Raw genomic sequence first — 19150 nt, 5'->3', positions numbered from 1 at the left:
AGTGGATCACAGAGCCAGAGGGGGCAGGCCTGGGAGTGGGAATGGATTGCTGGTGTCTGGGACCAAGAGAGGGACAGGAATGGGGGTGACTCCAACTTTAGCCTTTCACGTGTGCTCAGAAAGGGACTCTTCCTCCCCAGTCTCACCGACAGGCAAGGCTCTGGCCTCTATCCCTCCAACCCTGTAGCCTCATCTGGAAAACAGGTGCCAGTTATCAAGCACTCACTATGTGTCAAGCCCAGGACACTCTCTCTCCACGTCCTTCCTCATCTAATCCTCACGACACTCTCGCCAGGCTGGTGTTAATATTACCCCCAGTTTACAGATGAGAAAACCAAGGCCCAGAGAGATTGAGTCACTTGGCTCAAGGTCACAAGCAAACAAATGGAGGTGCTGATATTCAAACCCAGACCCTGTTGTCTGGGCTCTAACACTCTACCGCTAACCCCTACCAGGCACGCTACAGCCTACAGAGCACTCGCGTCACCTCCTGGGCTGGCTGCGGGGAATGATGAGATGACCTCCACACCCAGAAAGCGCTGAGGTTATTACCACACGTAGCAGGCTGAGTGATGGCCCTCTGAACGTGCCCACGACCTAATCCCCGGAACCTGTGACTGTTAACTTTCCATGGCAAATGAAGATTTTGTAGATGTGATTAAATTAAAGGTCTTGAGATGGGAAGCGTCTCCTGCATCATCCAGGAGGGCCCAGTGTGGTCCCAGGGTCCTTCGAAGAGGGAGGCAGGAGAGGCAGAGACAGAGATGTGATGATGGAAGAAGAGCCAGAGATTTGGAAGAAGCCATGCTGAAGACGTGGAGAGGAGGGGAGGGGAGAGGAGGGGAGGGGAGAGGAGGGGGGAAGGGAGGGGCCCAAGTCAAGGAATGTGGGGAAAGGCTGGGAAACAGATACTCCCCTACAGCCTCTTGGAGGAACCAGCCCGCGCATACCTTGACTTTGGCTACGTCTGGACCTCTGGTCTCCAGAGCCGTAAGATAATGAATTTGGGTTTCTGTAAGTGACTAAGTACATTTGGGGTAATCTGTTGCAGCAGCAAGAAGAAACGAATACACCACGTCACTCTACATGTGCCCCCCCCCCCCCCCCGGTCAGCCCCGGCTCAACATGTGGCCCCCCCGGTCAGAGATAGCTGCTCTCAGGGAACAGCCCTACATTTTAAACTAGTTCTTAAAAGTTCCAGTTTGGTTCCTCTGAACCTTTTAACCTTTGTTAAAAATAAAAATAGGGCTAGTACACCTAACCCTAACCGTTTGCCAGACACGGAGTATAGGTACCCTATATTATTTGAAGGTTCCCACAAATCACTAGGGCAGCGGAGGCCTAGTTATTGTCCCCATTGCTCAGATGAGCAAACTGAGGCTCAGAGAGGGGAAACGGCATGCACAGAGGCGCACCTAGTGAGTAACAGAGCCAGGATTTGAACCAGGACTTCTGACTTCAGATCTACCACACTGAGCGTCTATCGCACATTCCACCTCCTAAGAGAAGACTTCCTGGATAGCCTCAGCACATTCGTTTACTCATTCATTCAGCAAACACTTGCTTTGACTGCTCTATGCCCCATGTGGTGCTAGATAAGGCTGGGGACCAAGATCAGTCCTCAGGAGCCCAAAACCTCGTGGACACACACACGCACAAACGAGACACCCCAAACAGCCTGATAAATGCCGCGACAAAGGGGAGGAGGCACTGCGGGTGTTGGAAGCCCAAAGAAGGACAACCGATTGAGCCAGGGGTCAGGGAAGACTTCCTGGAGGAGGTGGGATTGAGGTGAGGACAAGTAAGACTCAGCCAGAAGTGTGGGCAGGGGTTCCAGTGGAGGAATGGCTAAGCAGAGGCAGGGGGTACACTGTAGCTTCTGGAGGGCAAGGAATGGGTTGGGTCATCTCAGACCCCGAAGTCCCTCCGGGCCTCTGTGTTCCTGTGTATGAACGGGAATCATGGGCCAGCTGCCCAGAGCTTTGGTCATTGCTGGGCCCAGGGGAGGGCGGAACAGGAAGAAGAGGGGTCCTGGGATCCCCAGAAGAGGAGGGCTGAAGGTCAGGAAGGGTCCAAGGTAAGGGGACAGGGCAGGGTGGAGGGAGTTTGGGGAGGCAGGGTCCTGGCTCAAGCTCCCATTCTATGTCTGACTCATGGTATGACTACAGGAAGGTCCCCTTAGAGCCTCAGTGACTCCATCTGAGAAATGGAGCATGAGACAAAACTGTCTCCAAAGACCCTCCCCAGCCCTTACGGGGAAATGACATGACACAAAATTACAAAAGGGTCTTTATTTGTAAAAAGCCAAAGGGGCCCTTGGGATGACAGGACAGGCAGGCCGGCTTCTCAGGGGTCAGGGGCATTTGGACAGATGCGCTTGAGTGGGGGGGCGCCCTCCGAGTCCTCTGTGTCACCCTGGGCTGCCTCGGGGACAGGTGGCACTGGCTCAAAGACGGGGTAAGCTTCAGGGGCCTGGAGAGGAAGGGCGGACAGGCGTGAGCTCCACCCAAACCCAGGAGTGCGGCCTCCTAGCCTCTGCCTTCGCAAAGCCTCCACTCCACTCCCCTCCTGGACCTGGGAGTCTAGCCCGGGGTCGGGGACCCAAGAGGCAGATCACGCGGGGCACCAGAAACAACAACAACACTGTTTTGGGGGAAGAAGGTGATACTTGATATTTCTGGAAGATGCATCAAGGTAGTCCTTGTGGCAAAAGTCAGAAGTTGTGGGGGACTGACTCTCTTAAGCTAATGTGATAGTTTAGGACTAAAATAGAATAAAATAAAATACTTGGAGGAGCACCGCGATCTTTTCAGGCTTTTAATGGTCTTAAATCCACCCCGATCCAGCCCACAGGACTTTGTCTTAAAACACCCTTCCGTTTTCCGTCCCAAGAAGCCAGCCTCTGAGACCCGCGCTGTGCCTGAGGTCTATGTTTCCTGCCTGGACCTCAGGAGCGCAGCCCCCCAGCCTTCAGCTGCCCCAGAGCCCCCACTGCCTCAGAGACCCGGGAGTCCAGCCTTCTGGCCTCTCTCACCTCAGCCTCCAGCAACTCAGGAACGGGCTCCTCCTTGGTCAGCATTGGGGGTTCGTCGGTGCTGCCTGCATTTATGCCCCCGGAGTCTGGAACATCAAGTTAACAGACACTCCCTGAGCGGCTGCTCTGCACCCCGCAGCACAGGCCCGGGCTGGCAGACACTGAGGAGGGAGCTGGGAACCTGCCTGCCTGCCAGCCAGGAAGAAGCCACAGGAAGGACACAGAAGTGGGATCTTGACAGGCGAGGAGGATTCGATCGGGGAGACAAATGGGGCACGTTTTCCGCAGACAGAACATGTGTTTAGTGAGTATGAGATTCTGAGGCTGGATCCCTGGGTTCAAATCCTGACCTTGGGCGAGTGACTTAATTGCTCTGGGCCTCAGTTGCCCCATCTGTAAAGTGGGGAGAATGATAAGACCACACGAGACTGTGGTGAGGATGAAATGAGACGATACAGGCGAAGCCCTTCGTACAGGGTCTGGCCCATAGTAAGTGCTCACTAAATCCCCGTTGTTTTTATATCAGTAAAGGTGCATAAGCGCGCTGCACAATCTAGACACGACCCACAGGCCCCGGTCTTGGAAAGGAACAAGGAGACCAGGAGGGGCAGTTCGCAAAGGGCCCAAAGTGCCCAGGGGAGGAGTCAAAGGTCACAAGGAGCCATGGAAGGCTCTGAAGCACGACGATGAGCCTGCCAAATGCATGCTGTAGAAAAAGCTGCTGGGCCAGCTGTGTCGAGGTGACTGCAGGAGGGGACACCCGTAAGGAGGCTGGAGGCCACCGGGGCTAAGAGCCGGCTCTCATAGGAAGGTAGACACACTTGGGAGGTGGTTCTGACCAGGCAGGGGATGGACCGTACGGGACAAAGAGGAGCCGAGGAGGAACTCTGCCCAACGTGCCGGCTCACTGGCTGTGTGAGCCTGGGGGACTTGTTTCTCTGGGTTTCGGCTTCTCCTCTGCCTACGGGATCATAACCCCCATAGGCTCATAGTGAGGATTAAATGAGATAAAACATGTTCCGTGCTCAGCAGGGTATCTGGCACCACAGTCAGAACTCAGTAAGTCTTAGCTGTTATTATTCATCCCCCTCGGGAGTGTCACTATTATTTACTCCTCAACAAATATTTATCGAGCACATTCTCTGTGTCCCACGTTGTTCTGAGGATTCAGTAATGAACAAGACCAACGTGGGCCCAAGGTTCAGGAAGCTGTCATGAGGTGGGAGAGGCGGGAAGAAATTTGAGTAGTAAAAAATGAAAATTTACATGAAAATCTCAGGCGGTGATGAGTTATCTAAAGACCCAAAGAAGCCAGATGAATGAGACAGACAGTCCTGGAGGTAGGACGGTGACTTTCTGCAGGAGTCAGGGAAGGCCTCCGGGAGGGGTAACATGGGAGGGGAGTAGGTATAGTAGGGAGAAGCTGGTGGCTTCAACCTGGCAGAGGACAAGACTCAGAGGAGAGGGCTGCAGGGAGTGACCTGGTCCTACCTCTCTCTTGGCCCAGCCGTGGGGGCTGAGCATCCTCAGGGACCCCTTCTGGTGGTCCAGCAGGTGACACAGGGCGGCTGGGCTGGGGGGTGCCCCCAGGGCTGGGCTCAGTGCCCTTTTGCAGGGAGCCTTCCGAATGGAAACTCTGGTTACTGTTCTCATCTGTGGGAGCAAAAGCCGAGAGGGTTGGGCCTGAGGGTCCCAATCCCCCTCCCTCAATCCCCCAGCCTGCACCACCCCCCGAAATCCCAGGGTCCCTACATACCATTGAGATCCAGCAGGATGAGAGGACCACCCCCTCGGGGACTGGCGCCCCTGCCCCGCCGCTCCCGGCCTCGGGATCTCTCTGCCCCGCCACCTGCCCTCCGTCGCTCCTGGGGGTTAGAGGGGTAAGGGTCAGTGACAGCTTTCCAGTTAGTGCTTGCAAAGCCCCCCCCCTCCACTGTACAAATAAGGAATCTGAGATACAGAGAAGCAAAAGGCCCTGCATGAGGTGACAGAGGCTGGCACCGTGGGTTAGGTCTTGAACTCAGGGGTCTGAAGTAAGAAAAAGGGAGAAGGGGGTGGAGTTGCTAATAATTGTTATCTGTCTCGGCTGCCACATTTGAGGTCTCAGAGTGGGACTGAAGGGGGAGGCCAGGGTTGGGAGGGGCCTGCCTGAGGTTGCACAGATGAAGGGCCTAGTGTGGGAGAGTTTGCTCACCTCCTCCTGGGGGTCCACCACTGGCACCCACTTGAAGATACGAAGGGAAGTGTCGCCCACAGTCACCCAGCGCTTCTCCCTGTGGGAGGGTGGGGGGGACTGGGTCAGAGTTCTGAGGAGAGAGCCCCCCCCCCAGGAGCTGAACACATCTAGGGAGACATGTCGAAGTGGGGGTGGTGCGGTTTTGCTATTGGGGCATATAGTTAGAAGGAGAAAGAGAGTCCTGCAGACCGCAGGCCATACCGAGGGGTGCCTCTGGGGAGAGACCATGGCTTGGGGCCATGGCTCTGCAGACCCCTGGGGTATACAAGGGAGCAAGGCTGAGGGCCTGGCTGGGAACCGTAGCAAAGAAATCCTGGGCATACTTGAGGGAGGAGTGTCAAAGCTTTAGGGGGCGGGGCATAAATGAGGGTACGGCTTGGGAACACGCTTTGTAGACCCTAGGGTGTAGCAAGAAGGGGGACAGAGCCCTGGAGCTCCAGGGCGCAGCTGGGGTGGGGGGCACACCTAACCCCTGGGGGCCACGGCTGGCGAAGGAAGGGCAGACGCATTTGGGAGAGGAGTGGTCCCGCCAGGACCCATCCCTGGCCCCCGGGCAGCGCTCACCATCTCCGGACCTTCTCGATGGTCGCCATCACCTTCTTGATGTCATCCTTGGCCCGGCTCCGGGTCTCGGCCCGCACGGTCCGGCCGGCCATGCTGGCGGGACTGGGGCCGAGGCCGAGCCCGCGGCTGGGCCGCCTCCCGTCCGGCGGGCTCAGGCTCGGCGCCAGACCCGGGCGCCGCTGTCTCGGCCTGCAGTCCCTCCGGGAGTTGGCCGCGCCCTCCCTCGCTCCCCAACGCCTCCGCGAGTCCCCGCCCCGTTTCCTGCTGCCGCGCCCCGCCCCGGCCCGTCCCCGGAGCGGCCGGGCGGCGCGGGCGGCCAGAGCCCAGGCCTGGAAGCCGGCCGGCCCCGCCCCGCCCGGGCCCGGCCCCTCGGGGCGCCCAGACGCCAAGCGCCCCCTACCCGCCGCCAAGAGGGAGGGTTGGGGACAGCTTGGCGCCAGGACTCGCGCGGCTGGGCTGCGGAGGTGCGTTCGGACCACGTGGGCACGGGGAGGGGGAGGGGGGCGCAGAGGGTCACTGTCCCGGCCAGCGTCCGCGGCGCTGGGGGGGCGGCCCCGAGGGCTGTGTGCGGACTGTGTGTCCAGCCTCCCTCGGCTGTCATTGCCGCCCTGTCCTGCTCTTCCTCCAGCCATTCATTCAGCGGTCTCGTCACTGAGTGCCCATTACGGGCCAGACGCTGCAAATATGAGTAGGTCTCCACCCACCAGAAGGGCTAAAATAAGAACGACAGACCATAGCAAGTGTAGACAAAGAAATAGAGCAAGCAGACCTCTCATGTTTCCGGGGGAGTGGAAATGGGGAGAGACGCCTTGGGAAACTGACAGTTTTCTAGAGAAGCCGAGCTTACAGCATCCAGCAATTCTACTCCTAGGTCAGTAACACCCAACCGAAATGCTGGGTATGAGCACCAAGAGATGGGTACTGGAATGTCCATGATGGCCTCAAATTGGAAATGGCCCATCAAGAGTAGAGTGGGAAATGAACTGTAGCCTGTTCATACACTGGACACAGCAGAGAGCGATGTTCTGCTACACCCCACGACAGGGACATGTCTCATGAAAGAAATCAGATAGGACACTACACACTGTATGATTCCCTTTAAAAAAAAAAATTATTTATTTATTTGACTGAGAGCGAGAGAGCAAGCATGACCAGGGAAGCAGCAGGCAGAGGGAGAAGCAGCCTCCCTGCTGGATGCCGGGCTCCATCCCAGGACCCTGGGATCATGACCTAAGCCAAAGGCAGACGCTTAACCGGCTGAGCCACCCAGGCACCCCTGTATGATTCCTTTCATATAAAGTTCAAAACAGACAAAACTGATTTGTGGTATGAGAAGTCAGGATAGTGGTCACCCTTGGGAAAGGCTAAAATGGAGCTCTTGGACTAGTCATGTTCAGTTTCTTAATCTGGTAATCTGGTGCTGGGCCCCCTCCCCCAGGATATTTACTTTGAATATTTACCAAACTGTATATTTTTCCCTATGTATATTATACTTCAATTAAAAGTTTACATAAAATGAGTGTGTTTTGGTTGAGTTTATTTGAATCTGTGTTTGCTGGCAAGTAGGACATGTGTTGCTATGTGCGTGTGTTTCAAGGGTGTGGCTCTTGTCTCTGTGTGTTTTGGTGTGGTTCTGTCCAGAGGGGCTAAGGTATAGGAGGGGGATTATGACTGAATTTCTGGAGTCACGCTGCCCCTGGGAAAATCCCAGCTCTTCTTGTCCAGTGACCTTGGGCAACTCACTTATCTCTGTTCCCTCAACTATAACAGGAGAGTAAGTTAATATGTAACTCCTGCAACAAAGCCTTGCACATAGTAAATGCCCAATAAATATTCACTGTTAGTAAGTATGTGATCGTGGCCTCTACCAACAGTCTGGCTTCAATTGCACCTGCTATGCTCTCTGCCAGTGAATACCTTCCTTTATTCTGGCAGTTGTCGGCTCAAGGTAGTATCTTCACAGAATCACAGGCCTCCTACCCAGTCCCTTCACTCACAAACCCCATTACCTGCTGTTGTTTATGGTCTTCTCCATCAGACTGTGACCTAGCTCCTCAGGGGGCCAGAGACCAAGTGTGGATCGTGTCTGGGTCCCGGAGCCTAGGACAAGTAGGTGCTTGGGAACCACTTATGAGTATAAGCGCGCACAGACCTTTCATCATTTATCTGCACCAGGTCAGTGGGGTTGACATGTCGGTATGACGCCCTGTACCTCTGAAGCTTGTTCCTGGGTGAGAATGAAGGTCTATATTGCAGTAGATGTGTGTATGTATGTCGAAGGGGTTCTCTAACTGGGCCTGGAAAGGTGAAGTAAGCTGTTCTTTTGTTCCCCTTCTAGCAGGTGTGACAAGACAGGGCGAGCAGAAAGTACCTAAGATAGGTCAGGAGGTATTTGTCTGGGCAGGTGTGGTCCAAGCCTGAGGGCCCTCAGCGTGGCCTCTCTCGCACCCAGCTTCCCTATTCCCTCCAGACAGGAGGGAGGACCAGCACATTCCTGTCTTGCCAGCCCCACCCTCTCTTATCCACCGTCCCCCCCCCCCCCCCAGCTTTCTCCGAAAAGAAGCTCCGTCACTAAGCCTTGCCCCAGGTCAGAGCCTGAGCCGCCTCCTCCCGGCGGTAACCAGGGCTGCAGCCCAGGCCCCGACACACCCAACCTCCAGGTTTTGAGCCCACCACGCAGACAACCTGCCAACCCCCCTCAGGCCCCTTTCCTGACTGGGCAGCGCAGGCAAGGAGCTGAGCTCAGAGCCAAGGAATCCTGCCTGGGGCGGGCGGTGGGGGGGAATTGTTTGGGGTCTGAGCCCTGATTGGCTGCGCCCGGGCCACGCCCCTACCCCTTTCCCCCTTCTCCCCCCTTCGGAAGGGGGGCGTGTAGGCAACCGGGATCAGCCAGGGGCCAGCATGAGCCGGAGGGAGGGAAGTCTGGGTAAGGGGCTGAAGGGCCGGATGCCGAGTGCCCGAGGGGAGCAGGGGTCAGAAGGGCTGGAAGCTGGGGTCTGGGTCCCCACCACCCCCGGGTCCGGGAAGGGAGCGGCCTGAGTTGGGGAGAGCAGGGCCCCGGTGTCAGGTAACGAGCGGGTGAGCTGTGGGTGAGCTGTGGGAAGGGACAAGCGCCAGAGTTTAGCGGAGGCCTGGGCTGTGACTTAAGGGACTTGGGCTCAGGGTTTAGATGACAGGTTCGAGTACACCCTGGGAGAGAGGACTGGGGTCGCAGTTGGGGCTGGACGCCTGAATCCTCTTGAGTATTGGGAAAGAATCAGAACTGGGGACCAGAGGGTGGGATAGTTAGGGAAGGAAGTCGTTGGGCCACAGGAGCTATTGAGTGACAACAGGAGACGAAAGTCGAGGCTATTAAGGATAGAGACAAGCGGTGGGAAACTCTTGGAGCGGGGACGTGGGAGCGGGGAGGGGGCGGGGCGGGAGTTGCCGGGCCAGGACTACGTTCCCCAGCATGCCTGGCACGTTGCGCTGGGCATCTCGGGAAATGTAGTCATCCTTCCGGGGCTCCACCCCCTAGCTTGGGCTAGGAAAGGTTAGTCATTGATGCTGCAGGTGTCCAGCGCAGCGTCTTGCACAGACTGTCCATTGGGGAGGAAATGGGACTTCAGTCTCCCAATCTGTAGAAGAGGTTTAAAGGAGCATTCCGGTTTGAAGTTCTGTGCTTCTGTGATGTTAAATTTCACCAACAATCAGTGAGGTACTGGGATATGTGAAACCTTCCCTCAAAGGGCTCCCAGGCTGAGGCCGATTCACACAGATAAAAGAGCCATTAAATAACCTTGGGAGTATGAACAAATGGCCTTAAGTAAAAGGAAAAGGTTAATTTAAGGGAGAGGTGAGTCCGGAGGCCACACTGAAGAGACAATATTTGAATTTGTCTTTAATGGATTTTAACAGTGATTTGGGGTCAGGGAATACATTTCAGGCAGGGCAACTGGCGAATGTCCAGTGCCTCATTTACCATCAGTTGGAATGGGACAGAGGCTCCCTGGCTTAAAAATTAGAGAATTCAGAGCAGAACTTGTGGATTCAGGAAGGAAGAGCCAGCCTGGAAGAAGTAGTCAAGGAGCAGGGGTCTGGGCTGCCCTCATTCCTCCCCCTTTTTCCCACCAGAAAATCCACAGGCTGACTCCTCAATCTCACCCCTTCCGCACTTGGAGGCCAAGATCCGTCAGACACACAGCCTTGCCCGCCTCCTCACCAAATACGCTGAGCAGCTGCTCCAGGAATATGTGAGTGGGAATGGGTTTGGGGGTGCCCAAGGCTTGAGGAATGGGGAAGTACAGATCACAGAGGTTCCTGACACTCAGTTTTCAGACCTCATTTCCCAGATACAGACATTGGAGCAAACTGGAGGACTCCCCCTGTGCTCCATATGCCCCTCTGTCTGCTTCAGCTTGGAGGTTCCCCCCACCGTGCATTACAACAGAGGTTGAGAGAATGAAAAGAATTCTGGTCTGGGAGTCAGGAAACCTAGGTTCTAGGCTGTCTGTGATCTTGTCACCTTACCTCCATGGGCCTTGGTCTCCCCAGCTATCAAAGGAAACAGTTTAACAAGATGAATTGTGAACTCTCTACCTATGCTGTGCAGAGAGACCGAGAAGGGTTTCAATTTGGGGCAAAAATTCTAGCCCAGGGGGGTCTTTAACAGAGGAGGGGAATCTGCCAATATCTTTGGTTGGGCCTAGGGCCCTGCCCAAGGAAGAAGGGTATTTCCATCAATTACTCTAGTGTAAATGGAAGGAGGGTATAGTTTGAATCAAATAGACTGTAGGCCTGCTAACTTGGTGTGACCTTGGCCACTAATGGTAACATGAAAAAATAATGATGGAACAATTATGAAAATGGGATAATAGAAAGACCTAGCTTTATAGTTCTATGAACTTTGGTTCAAAATCCAGCTCTGTCCTTTCCTACGTGGATGACCTAGGGCAGGTCCATTGACCTCTTCAGCCTCCGTATCCTCATTTGTAAAATCAGCATCATCATAATCATCATACCCCTTTGGAAAGATTAGGAATAATGTGTTTAAAGCAGCAAACAGGGCCTGAACCAGAGACAAGATGTTAGCAAAGGATAAATGGTATCCTGTAGCATTTTTACAAATTACAAATCTCCTTTCATTTGTTCATTCACATAATGGTTATTCATTGAGCGCCTGCTGTGTGCCAGGCAGGTGCAGAGGTGGTGGAGGATGGGGGGAGAGAGTGAAACAGAACAGGTTTCTGCAGCATCTATGTGATTCTCAGGAGATCCCTGGTGAAAAAGACAGGCCGGGGAGCTGATCCCCCACTGTACAGATGAGAAGACTGAGACTCAAAGAAGGGAAACGGTTTTGCATGAAACTGCACAGCTAACAAGTGGTGGAGACAGGATTTGCACCCCGGTCTGTAGGATAGCATTAATAATAATCGCTAACATTTACTGCACCCTTCCAGGGCGCCAGGATTTGCCTGGACCTTGTTAACATGCCCCTCACTACCCTATGAAGTTGATACTGTTGTCTCCATTTTAGAGACGAGGAAACAAGGGCACTAGTGTAAAGCCCACTTTTTTTTTTTTTTTTTTTTTTGGTGGTGGTGGTTTTGTAGTATCGCGAACACTACAGCTGTGTTGGGAGGAATGCGTCGTTTGCGAGGGGGGAAACTGAGGCCCTAGAGAGAGGAGGAGGAGCGGAGAGTGGAGGGGCTCCTTCGCGCCATGCGGCCCCCCCCCCTCCCCTGACTGCCGTGTCTCTGCAGGTGCAGCACCAGGGAGACCCCTTCGGGCTGCCCGGCTTCTCGCCCCCGCGGCTGCCGGTGGCCGGCCTGAGCTCCCCGGCACCGGGCCACGCGGGCCTGCCCGCACCCGAGCGGCTGCGGCTGGACGCGGCGGCGCTCAGCGCGCTGCCGCCGCTGCTCGACGTGGTGCGGCGCCACCAGGCCGAGCTGAACCCGCGCGCGCCGCGCCTGCTGCGGCGCCTGGAGGACGCGGCGCGCCAGGCCCGGGCCCTGGGCGCCGCGGTGGAGGCCGTGCTGGCCGCGCTGGGCGCCGAGCCCCGCGAGCCGCGGCCCGAGCCCGCCGCCGCCGCCGCCGCCGCCGCCGCCACCGCCACCGACGCGGGCGTCTTCCCTGCCAAGGTGCTGGGGCTCCGCGTGTGCGGCCTCTACCGCGAGTGGGTGAGCCGAACCGAGGGCGACCTGGGCCAGCTGGTGCCCGGGGGCCCGGCCTGAGCGCGGGGCGCGGGGCTGCAGCTCGCTGTCATCCGCTCGTCGTCCGTCTCCGTCTCTGTCCCTCTATCCGTGCTCGGGAGCTCCGACTGTCTCCATCTCTGTCTCTCTGTCTCTGTTGTCTCTCTGCTTTGCTTGCTCTCCGTGGGTCCCTGTCGGACCTCCTTGCGTTCGTGACTTCCCGTGTCCATCACTTCCTTGTTTTCCCCTCTTCTCCATCGCTTGGGCCTGCCTCCGTCTCTCTTGAGTCTCCGCCTTCACCCATCTGGGGGGGGGGGGCTCTGTGTCTCCCCTTTTCTCCATCTCTTGGCTCCCGGTGGCCCCACGTGAGCGTGTGTACCACTCAGCCTCATCTCAAGGAGGGGACACTCATCAAGTCTGTTTCTCTCAGTGCCTCGCCTGGCCTTTCCTGGCCTGCCAGCCCTGGTGGGAGGGCCACTCCAGACAAATTTCAGCCACCTTCCCACAGCGTCACTCCCCCTGCTGCGTGCCCCCTCCCCCAGCCGGGCCCTTTGGATGGGCCCTGCTTGCTTCTCCCTTTGATGTCCTTCCCTTCCTTCACCTTCTCTGCTCTGTCCCTGCACCTCCCCTCCCCCCAAGCCAGGTCTATGGAGAGAAAAAAATCAACACCTTAAAAGAGTTTTATTTCTGAGAATAAATTAATTTTTTGTAAATAAAATGTTTAAAAATAAAAAGAACACTAAAGTTACCAGTATATATAGTTGTTGAAAATGGGGAGACACCTTTGAGGAGAAAAGGATCCTTGGGGCACAGCCTGGTCCCCCAGACATAGCCAGAAGCCACAGTATAAATAGGAGATTCACCAATGCCCCCAGGTCAGGGATAACATCAGTCACTCTAGAACAGGATGTGGATGTGTCCTAAGCAGGAAACATCTACACGAGTCCTTACGTTTTCAACTGGACTTCCATTGATCAGGAAGTGAATTCCCTCAAGATGGAAAATTGGAACAGTGGCCCTAGTCAGGGAGGTAGACTAGGTGAGGCAATGAACTCTGGCAAGAAGGGAGGCCTCTCTGCTCAGAAAGCCCATAGCTTCCCACAGGAAGTGAGGTAGAGACAAGAAGGCAAACCCCTCGACCTCCCCAAACTTACAGGAAGAGGAAAGTCTCAGGGAGAGCCCAGGAAGGAGACCAGCTGTCCTCTCCCTGCAGAGAGGGAAGTGAAGCCTCTTCAGAAAGGCACTTCTTTCCACCCAAGATGTGGGCACCCAGGACCACTGGATCGAGACTCCATGAAATGATATCCATAGAGTCTCACCCAGATCTGAAAGGGAGGCCATAGGATCTCGGCAGGAAAGGCCCAGGCAATAGGACTCGAGGCCTGGTTCCTAGGAAATATTCCCAAATATACATGCCCTGTCTGCTAGACAAGTTGTGTCTCCTTTCTAGCCAAGAAGCAAGGCAGGAAAGAGTCCATTGGGAAAGAACTGTTGCAGCCTCTGACAGGAAGTCCTGCCTCCTCTATCCAGGGTATTTGGCCTTGAGCAGAGCCAAGTCCCTCACAGCTCGGTCTGTCCAGTGGCCATATTCCCGGGTCACTACATAGCCTCGACATTTCCTCTCAAAGGCTGAGGCCCCGAAGGGGACAACCCCGAGAGTGTCCTCTTCTGGGGGGATGGGCAGGCCCAGGGCAGTCATGATGGCAGCCATGTTGCCCAGCAGGCCTTGGGCCCTGAGTCTTGCAGCCCCAAGCTGAGCCAGCAGGATAGGACTCCCGGGGTTCAGGTCTCTCTGGTCGTCCCCTACGAGCTGGAGATGCTGGGTCAAGGCCAGGAAGGCCCCCTGGGCATGGCCCAGCCGCTCCCCGTCATCCAGGGCATGCCAGGTCTTGAAGGAGACAGCGGCAGGAGGCAGGCTGCTGAGCTGAAGCTCAGGGGCTGAGAAGCCGGGGTCACTGAAGGGGCTGCCCTGGTACTGGAGCTGCATGAGAGACAGAGACAGACAGGAGTGCAGGGACTAAAGTGGTCCCCTGGGGGCTCCCCCTGACTTCACACCTGCCTTCTATAAGACTGACATCTTCCTAGAGAGAGTTGGTGGACATGTCCTAGCACAGAGCCTGGGCTCTGTACAACTTTGAATCACAGCTTCAGTAATTCCCATGCATCAGTATTCTTGTGCAAATGAGAAGAAGTAATACATAGAAAGCACTTAGCCCAGCTCCTGGCGTACAATAAGGGCATGAGAAACCACTGTGTATAATATATTAAGATCATGACACTCTGATTATATTATTTATTATACTATTTTCAGTCTAAATAATTGACAATGTAGTTAGAGTCTATCTGGTTCTTTTTTATTTATAGCATTTTGTTGTTTACACTTATTAATGTTGTTATAATCATTAATAAATAATTGTTAACATGATTAAATTTAGTCGAGTGCCTTCTCCGTTCAAGTTCTCGCCTCCACGAACCTAGACCCACAGAATCTTGGTGCACCCCGATAGATCCCCTAATTGATAGACCACCTAGCCCTATATCCCTATTTCGCAGGTGAAGAAACTGAGGCTCAGGGTACCCAAAGCTACCCAGGGCACGGTGGCAGCTATGGGACTAGAAACTAGATTTAGTAACTTCACATGGGCCTGGAAGATGGTGCAGAAGAGGAATCACAAACCCCGGGGCCTCGAGGGGCCAGGTGGAGCATTTAACTTGGGGAAGAAGACAGAGAACTGAGATGGGGGAGGGGCCGGGAGGGCCCCTGTGCCTGTCGGAGACGGGCAGTCACGTTCAAAATTTGAACAAGTATTTCATGGCCCAAACAGAAAACATCTGTGGGTCAGATTCCGCCCCCAGGCTGCTAGTTTGAACTTCTAGACGGTGTGGGGGTGGGGGCAGATTGGCATCTGATGCCCCAGACCCGGTTTAAGATCCGGGCACTGCCAGTGCTTTAGCTGTGTGACCTTGAGCAAATTATTCACCCTCTCTGAGACTCAGTTTCCTTGTCTGGATTCTCATTCCACCTCTCGGAACTGTTTGAGGAGTCAGCGAGGTAACGGGGATGAGGGCCTGTAACACCGCACAGGGCTCAGGTAAGCACCCGGCACGAGGTGGTTGTGGAAATAATCATGACCCTGGAAAGTCTTTCTCTGTCTGTGCCGCCTTTGCATCTTGGAACAGTCCTGGAAGGTGAGCAAAAGCAGGATCACAAGTCCATTTCGCAGATGAGACGGAGACAGAGAAGGAACGACTAGCTCAAGGTCACCAGGCATCAGTGACAGTGTTCGAGTGAGTCTCCAGTTGACAGAGCCCCTGAACCCTCAGACTCCTGGAGGAACCTGCCCCTGGCCTTGCTCTGCTTCCGCGACCCAGGGCTGGGCCAGGAGGGCAGTGTCCCGCTGCCCTCATCCCCTGCTCGTGCCCCGTGTCACTCACGTAAGTCTGCAGCAACGTTGATGTATTCTTCTGCATGTAGAGGGCGAGGCTGTAGGCTTGACTGATGGGCTCAGCTGGGGCGATGGGGGCCCCCGGACTGCGGGGTGGCAGCAGCAGGGTCAGCAGGCAGAACGGGGCTGGCAGAGGAAACCAAAGGTCAGCATCCAATCCCTGAGCCCGCCTGCTGGTTCATTCATTCTCTGGCCCAACTCCTCCCATGGGCACAGCCCTTGTGGCCGGCAACGATTCTGTGTATCCAAGTCGGGGCGGCATCACCCTGTATTTCCAGCCCAGAACATTCCTCCGAACCCCAGACCCGATGGACTCAACTTCCTGCTTGATATAATAATATCTCAACTCGAAGTAGCCAATACTCAACTCTGGGTTCCCCTTCCACCCTCCTCCCCCAGACTTCCCCATCTGAGGCTAGGGTGCTTCCGTCCTTGCCTTTGCTCAGGTCAAAACCCGGGGTCCTCTTTGGTGCCTCATTCTCTCTTGCTGTCCACGTTCACCCCCACAGTAAATCCTGTCGGCTCTGTCCTTCCAAGGCAGCCAGCCCAGCTCTGTGTTTCTTGATCTGAGTGCTCGTGACAAGGCTGTGATCACTTTGTGAAAATTCATTGAGCTGTACGCTTCATGAGTTGTGTACTTTTCTGCTTGTTCTTTTCAATAAAACATTTTAAACTAGAGAAACAGTTCAACTAGATCCCTCCTGTGCCTGAACCCTCCCTCTGCTCACAACTCACACAGTGGAAGTGTGTAAACCAGAGCCCTCCGGTGGCCTACAAAGCCCGGCCTCTCTGTACTGGCCTCCTGTCCCATTCCCCCTTCAAGCCTTTGCCCTTCCTGGGCCCCGCCCGGACTACCCCCAAACCTTCCCACCGATGATTCCTTCTTCTTCTTCAGACCGCAGCTCAGATAAGCTGTCCTGACTGCCTATCAAAAGCCCCCTCCCCTCCCTGGTTTATAGTCTTCAGAGACTTTTGCCTTTTCACTTATTTGTTTATTTGTCTGCTTGTTTGTTACTGTCTCTTCCCCTAGAACGTTGGCTCCAGGAAAGAGGAAACCTCTCGATTCATTTGCGACTGGTTTTGCCAACACCCAGCACAGAGCTTAGTAAATATTTGTTGAATGACTGACTGTTGCCATGAACATCCTTATCCCAGACTCTTTGCTCACTTTTGAAAGGGGGAATATCTGGATTGGAGGGTGTACTCATTTTAAATTTGAGTAAATGCTGCGAATTGTCCTCTTACAGCTCAGGCCCAGTTAGGTTCCCAGTGTGAGGCTCAGAGAGGGGGGAAGTTACCCAAGGTCACCAGCAGAAAGCAACGAGATGAGAGGCAAATCAGGATGGCCTCCTTTGTTCCCCTTCTACATTCCTGAGTTCCCTCAGTTCAGAACTTAAGGGAAAGCTGAAAGCGAAGGCCCATTCATTCGTTCATTCGTTCGTTCAAAACGTTGGCTCATGCACTTATCTTCTATCGCACTGGCATTATTATTTACTTTTTTTTTTTTTAAGATTCTATTTATTTATTTGAGGGAGAAAGAACACGCGCGCGGGGAGGGGCAGAGGGAGAGGGAGAAGCAGACTCCTCACTGAGCAGGGAGCCCCATGCGGGGCTCTATCCCAGGACCCTGAGATCATGACCCGAGCCGAAGGCACTTAACCAACTGAGCCACCCAGGTTACCCATAGTTTACTTACTTATGACGATGATATGTATCTTCTGTCTGCAGAATGAAATCTCCATGAGACCATAGCTTTTTGTCTGCTTGTTCACTGCTGTATCCCCAAATGCTTAGAAAACTACCTAGCATATAATAAGCACTCAATAATTCTTCTTGAATGAATGAATGAGTGATGAACAAAGCTTTCTGTGTGTAAGGATTTGGAGGTTCCTAGCATGCAAAGATAGCCAGGCACATGAGTCCTAAGGGCCAGAGAGCCCGGAGAGTACCCCTCCCCTCCTAGTCTCCAGGCCCTGGCACTCCATCCCCACCCCACTCACCTAGCTGATAGCTCATGCTGTCTCCTTGGCGCCTTCCTCTCTCCAGTCTCTGGATTCTTCTGGGGCACCTGTCCTCCCGCCCCTCAGGTGGCTTTATACCTGGGCTGAGCGCTGGGGCCGCCCAAGAGGGAGGGAAGGAGTCACACCCCCAGGGCGGGTGTGTGTGTGGGGGCACAGGTGCAGAAGCCCCAGAAGCAAGGGACAGGCAGGGAAGGGGACACTGAGGTGACACCCTGGTCCCCTACCGTCCCCAAACTCGACCTTAAACCCTGGGAGGGAGGGGTCAAAGGCGGGAGGGGATTATGGGGGACAAAGGGGCCGCCCTGCTCCCTGCTGCTCTGCACGTCCTGGGATCCAGTTTCTCGGGAGGAGGCGGCCTCCTGCTCCGCCCCACTGGGACCCAGGCATTGGGCCCCGGCTTCAGAGGAGTTTGGAAAAGGGATGGGAGTGGTGGCATGTGAGCAGCATCACCCACAGCAAGGTACACCTCAGACACAGGAGCGTGTGCACATCCACACACACGTGGGACACGGGCGCGCCCCAGACGTGAGCACGCTCACATTCATTCACTCGTTTAAATTGCATCGAACCTACTGTGTGCTGGTCCCTGTTCCAGGTGCTGGAATAGAACAGACGACAAGTCAGACAAAAATCCCTTCCCCCAGGGCACCGGGGTGGCTCAGTTGGTTAAGTGGTTGCTTTCGGCTCAGGTCATAATCCCAGGGTCCTGAGATCGAGCCCCGTGTCAGGCTCCTTGCTCAGCAGGGAGCCTGCTTCTCCCGCTCCCTCTGCCCGCCGCTCCCCCTGCTTGTGCTGTCTCTGTCTCTGTCAAATAAATAAATAAAATCTTAAAAAAAAAAAAATCCTTGCCCTCGTGGAGCTGATGCTCCAGTGGACGTGGCCTTCGAGGATACTGAACCATACACACCCTGCCGGGCCTACACGTGCTACGGAGGGCGGGTGCAAACGTGTCCACGCCGACCCAAGCAGACCTGTGCAGACATAGCCACACCCAGAGGCCCCAGCAGAGCCACATGCGTGGAGCAGACAGGTGCAGACGTGGGAGTACGCACACCGCACGTGTGTGCGTGCAGACACACGCAGCTGGACGTCAGCACTCCTGAGATCCAGCCGTGCTTTACTCGCTGCTGTCCTGGAAGATCTTGGGCCCGTGGCAGACACGCAGACACATACCTAAGGCCCTTTCCAGCTGGGGAAGCCTTGGGGCCTGGAGGGTAGCTGGGTTCTTGTCCTTCTTCACACCGTGCGCAGTCTCCATAAAGGAGCGTTGTTCAGTTCTCAGCCCCTGCCCACCCACTGGGTCGGAGCACACAGTCAGAACCCCACCCTGCTTCTGTCCAGTTGGGGGATGGGAGACTGCTCTACCTTCCTCCCTGCTGTGGAGAAAGACGGCCCATAGCCTTCCTGCAAAGGCAGGAGATACATTGTTCATTCACTCACCTGTGTCTACATGCAATCAGCAGATATCGATGGGACCTCCACTGTGGGCTGGTACCAGGGTGAATAATGAGATGGGCTGGGTCCCTGCCTCACAAGGGTGCCCCGTCCAGAGGGGGAGACCGACAAATGTGTGAACTGATAAAAGCAAAATTTCCTGAAGCAGCAAAGTGCTGAAAGGGAGCCAAAATAGGTTGATGTGATTAGCTGGGGGGGGGGGGGGCGGGGGGGGCGGTAAGCAG

At 55.1% G+C, this 19150-nt stretch overlaps 3 protein-coding genes and 1 long non-coding RNA gene across 4 annotated transcripts in view; 2 read left to right on the top strand and 2 right to left on the bottom strand.

Annotated features, from left to right (window-relative positions):
• The window catches only part of LOC123784663 (uncharacterized), a 30368-nt gene extending 29553 nt beyond the window's left edge, over positions 1–815 (top strand). Inside the window, exon 5 of the long non-coding RNA XR_006777532.2 lies at positions 456–815. This is a non-coding gene — a long non-coding RNA (uncharacterized LOC123784663). The remainder of the gene's footprint in view (positions 1–455) is intronic.
• Positions 816–2276: 1461 nt separating this feature from the next.
• On the bottom strand, positions 2277–6171 carry BCL7C (BAF chromatin remodeling complex subunit BCL7C). The gene is made up of 6 exons (XM_045786036.2): positions 5835–6171; positions 5229–5307; positions 4791–4899; positions 4526–4687; positions 3035–3120; positions 2277–2472 (listed from the first exon to the last, which is right to left on the bottom strand). The coding sequence occupies exons 1-6, from the start codon at positions 5924–5926 to the stop codon at positions 2347–2349; spliced, it is 654 nt and encodes a 217-aa protein (XP_045641992.2). The 5' UTR covers positions 5927–6171; the 3' UTR covers positions 2277–2346.
• A 2511-nt stretch (positions 6172–8682) lies between these two features.
• LOC123784664 (cardiotrophin-1) lies at positions 8683–15566 on the top strand. The gene is made up of 3 exons (XM_045786037.2): positions 8683–8760; positions 9948–10066; positions 11576–15566. The coding sequence occupies exons 1-3, from the start codon at positions 8736–8738 to the stop codon at positions 12044–12046; spliced, it is 615 nt and encodes a 204-aa protein (XP_045641993.2). The 5' UTR covers positions 8683–8735; the 3' UTR covers positions 12047–15566.
• LOC123784769 (cardiotrophin-2) lies at positions 13527–18729 on the bottom strand. Its single transcript, XM_087865545.1, has 3 exons — positions 18593–18729; positions 15440–15620; positions 13527–13985 (listed from the first exon to the last, which is right to left on the bottom strand). The coding sequence occupies exons 1-3, from the start codon at positions 18727–18729 to the stop codon at positions 13527–13529; spliced, it is 777 nt and encodes a 258-aa protein (XP_087721671.1).
• Positions 18730–19150: the final 421 nt, after the last annotated feature.

The sequence above is a fragment of the Ursus americanus genome, chromosome 2 (assembly GCF_024610735.1).
Source record: "Ursus americanus isolate L20-20 chromosome 2, mUrsAme1.1.p, whole genome shotgun sequence".
Taxonomy (NCBI): Eukaryota; Metazoa; Chordata; class Mammalia; order Carnivora; family Ursidae; genus Ursus; species Ursus americanus.
This window is presented reverse-complemented; position numbering and strand designations above follow the sequence as displayed.